The following is a 2,654-nucleotide window of genomic DNA, read 5'->3' as shown; positions in this document are numbered from 1 at the left end:
GAAGAATAGGGTAAACGACACATACCTGTACTATAATCCAAATATAACTATTTTACTGGTGTTAATACTGCTTGATTTCAAGAACTAAAACCCAGAGAAAGACGCTTGAAACAGCCTTCTCGCAGGCGGCCACCTCGCAAACATAAAAGAAAAAAAAAACGAACTAGATATGCATGTTTATGTGACGTTAACACGCGTTTTTTTGTTGTTGCTTTCTCGCGTGCATTTAGTGAATGGCAGGGGGAAAAAAACACATGGATAAGAACCAACCACACCAACCACATCTGGATCTGCAGAGGTTTCGCAACCAACTTGTGGTTGGTTATCTGCGAAACTTCTGCAGATAGAACCAGATGTGGTTGGTTCTATCTGCGAAACCTCTGCAGATATAAGCAGATGTGGTTGGTTCTATCTGCGAAACCTCTGCAGATATAAGCAGATGTGGTTGGTTCTATCTGCGAAACTTCTGCAGATAGAACCAGATGTGGTTGGTGTGGTTGGTTCTTGCAGAATGCAGAAATTGAGAAGTTTCGCAGATATGAGTTTCGCAGAAAGTCATATCTGAAATGCAAGGTGTCTCGCATTTCAAATACGGTTGCCATTTCTGAGGCTACAGGAAGTTCAATTTCTGTGGAAATTGAACTTGATCTCTCAATGGAGAGATTCACCTTTGCATCTTAACCCATCCCATTGGGGAGCAAGGGGCAGTGGGCTGCCACTGTGGAGCAATTGGTGGGTTAAGGGTCTTGCTCAGGGAGCCAGAATGCGTGTGGGAGTTGAACTCAGAATCTCTGGGACGGAAGCTATGTGCTCTAACTAGGCCACCACTCCCCTGGCTCCATATATCATACGAAGAAATATAGCTGATCGCGGTGTGATTAAACTGTCCTGGTGTTGGAGCTGCGCTGCTCTTTATATCTGTTATACTTTAACCGGAAATAAACTGTAAATAAGGATTTGGAAACAGAAGAAAACGGCCTTATAAAACTGAAGAAAACCTGATGAGATTAATCGGGCTCGGCCCAGGCCGGTTCCGTCACAAACCCCAGAAAGATGACTCCCCTTTTCTTTTGAGGACCCGCTTGGTAACACCATGCGCCTGTTTTCCTTCAAAATTAGTAATGAAGCAAAGACAAAAATGTGAAGAGTTGAAATGTCTTTATTTGTAAAATTCCAACATTATCTTTAAATACAAGCAAAGGCCCATAGAGCACTATGTGCACATTAGTTTAAAATGCATTCACTGATAGTGGAATCTGTTTATGGTTGATTCTTTTCGGTTACAATTAACTACAAAAATGAAAAAGATTAATTTAATCTTTGTTGTCATAAAGGACAAGGAAACGGAAGGAAAGATCCTGATCTGTTCAGTTATTTAAACGCTTGTAGTTGCTTCTCCAGGCTGGGCATCTTGGTGATTTCTCTCTACCTGCTCGTACAGTTTACGGCGAAATTTACCATAAACAAAGAGCATGATGATGAACAGCAGCAGCAGCAGCAGCACACCGAGAACCAGCGTGGATATCTTCCAGAGGTTCGTCTGTTCGGGGCCACTCGGTGTTTCCTGTAGAGGACGAGAGAGAAACAGGAGTTTTTATAACAAACAATCAGAGACAGCAGCGTTTAAATATTATCCCCGCTGAACAAACTGGTTTTGCTGCTCACATTTCTAGGTGCTGCAGTGCAGGTACAGGGGGTTGGATGGGGCTTTCTCTTGGTGACGTTCAGTCTAACAACAACAGGAGTGCGAGGCTCCTGTTTACCATGATCTTTGAAATAGCAGAAGTAATCCCCGCTATCCTCCAGCCGCGCATTCTCCAGGATCAGTGACAGGTTTCCATACCGTCTGCCGGCAGATGTTCCGCTGCATCCAGCTTCCCAGGTGGAGTTGCACAGAAGTTTTCCGTTTTTCTCCCACCACCAGACATCTGTGTCATAGTAACACGGGAGGACCGCCGTCTCTCCTTCGGTCACAAACTTTTCGGAGGCAACAACAACCTCCAGCTGGACCAGCTCCAATCGCCCGGAGCAGTTCAGTTCGTAGGTTCCTCCATCGATGTACTGCGTTCGGGTGAAGACGAGCCCCGAAGAGGTGGAGATCATCCGGTCTGAGTACTCCTCCATCACCTTCCATCCTCCATGCTGATCATAAGTGGCCACCTGCAGGGCACCACCGTCTGTCAGAGCTTTATACAGTGTGACAGAATCACCCGGTTTGCAGTTAACAGGAAATATAAACTGGTCTCCTACGATCACTACTTTACATTCCGCAACAGACTGAAAAACAGCAAAGACGAGAATTACTGCGCAGAGAACTCCTGGCTGTAGCATCTCCATTCTCCTTCACTCAATGAAAGCATGCCTCACCCGCACGCAGCTCCTTAATGTTTCCCCTCCCTCTGACACAGGCTCAGCCTCCGCTTGACCCGCCCCCACATTTCAGCCCTCTCTGTCTTTCACACACACACACACACACACACACACACACACACACACACACACACACACACACACACACACACACACACATATATATATATATATATATATATATATATATATATATATATATATATATATATATATGCTTTCATTTGATTATGTTGACAATAAAAACAGTCTATTGTTTGTTTGGGGTTTTGATCGGGACTTTT

At 44.5% G+C, this 2,654-nt stretch overlaps 1 protein-coding gene across 1 annotated transcript; it reads right to left on the bottom strand.

The window, feature by feature from the left end:
* Positions 1-1,093: 1,093 nt before the first annotated feature.
* Positions 1,094-2,355, bottom strand: LOC110369307. Its single transcript, XM_021322780.2, has 2 exons — positions 1,666-2,355; positions 1,094-1,564 (listed from the first exon to the last, which is right to left on the bottom strand). Exons 1-2 carry the CDS (start codon positions 2,335-2,337, stop codon positions 1,376-1,378), a joined length of 861 nt encoding a protein of 286 aa, XP_021178455.2. The 5' UTR covers positions 2,338-2,355; the 3' UTR covers positions 1,094-1,375.
* Positions 2,356-2,654: the final 299 nt, after the last annotated feature.

The sequence above is a fragment of the Fundulus heteroclitus genome, chromosome 14 (genome assembly GCF_011125445.2).
Source record: "Fundulus heteroclitus isolate FHET01 chromosome 14, MU-UCD_Fhet_4.1, whole genome shotgun sequence".
NCBI lineage: Eukaryota > Metazoa > Chordata > Actinopteri > Cyprinodontiformes > Fundulidae > Fundulus > Fundulus heteroclitus.
Note: the sequence above shows the minus strand (reverse complement) of the source record. Positions and strands in the feature narration are given on the sequence as shown.

Coding starts and splice junctions, on each gene's coding strand:
- LOC110369307 (XM_021322780.2), bottom strand. CDS start 2,337: ATGGAGATGCTACAGCCAGGAGTTCTCTGCGCAGTAATTCTCGTCTTT. Junction 1,565..1,665: donor GCACTGCAGCACCTAGAAAT/GTGAGCAGCAAA, acceptor CGTCCTCTACAG/GAAACACCGAGTGGCCCCGA.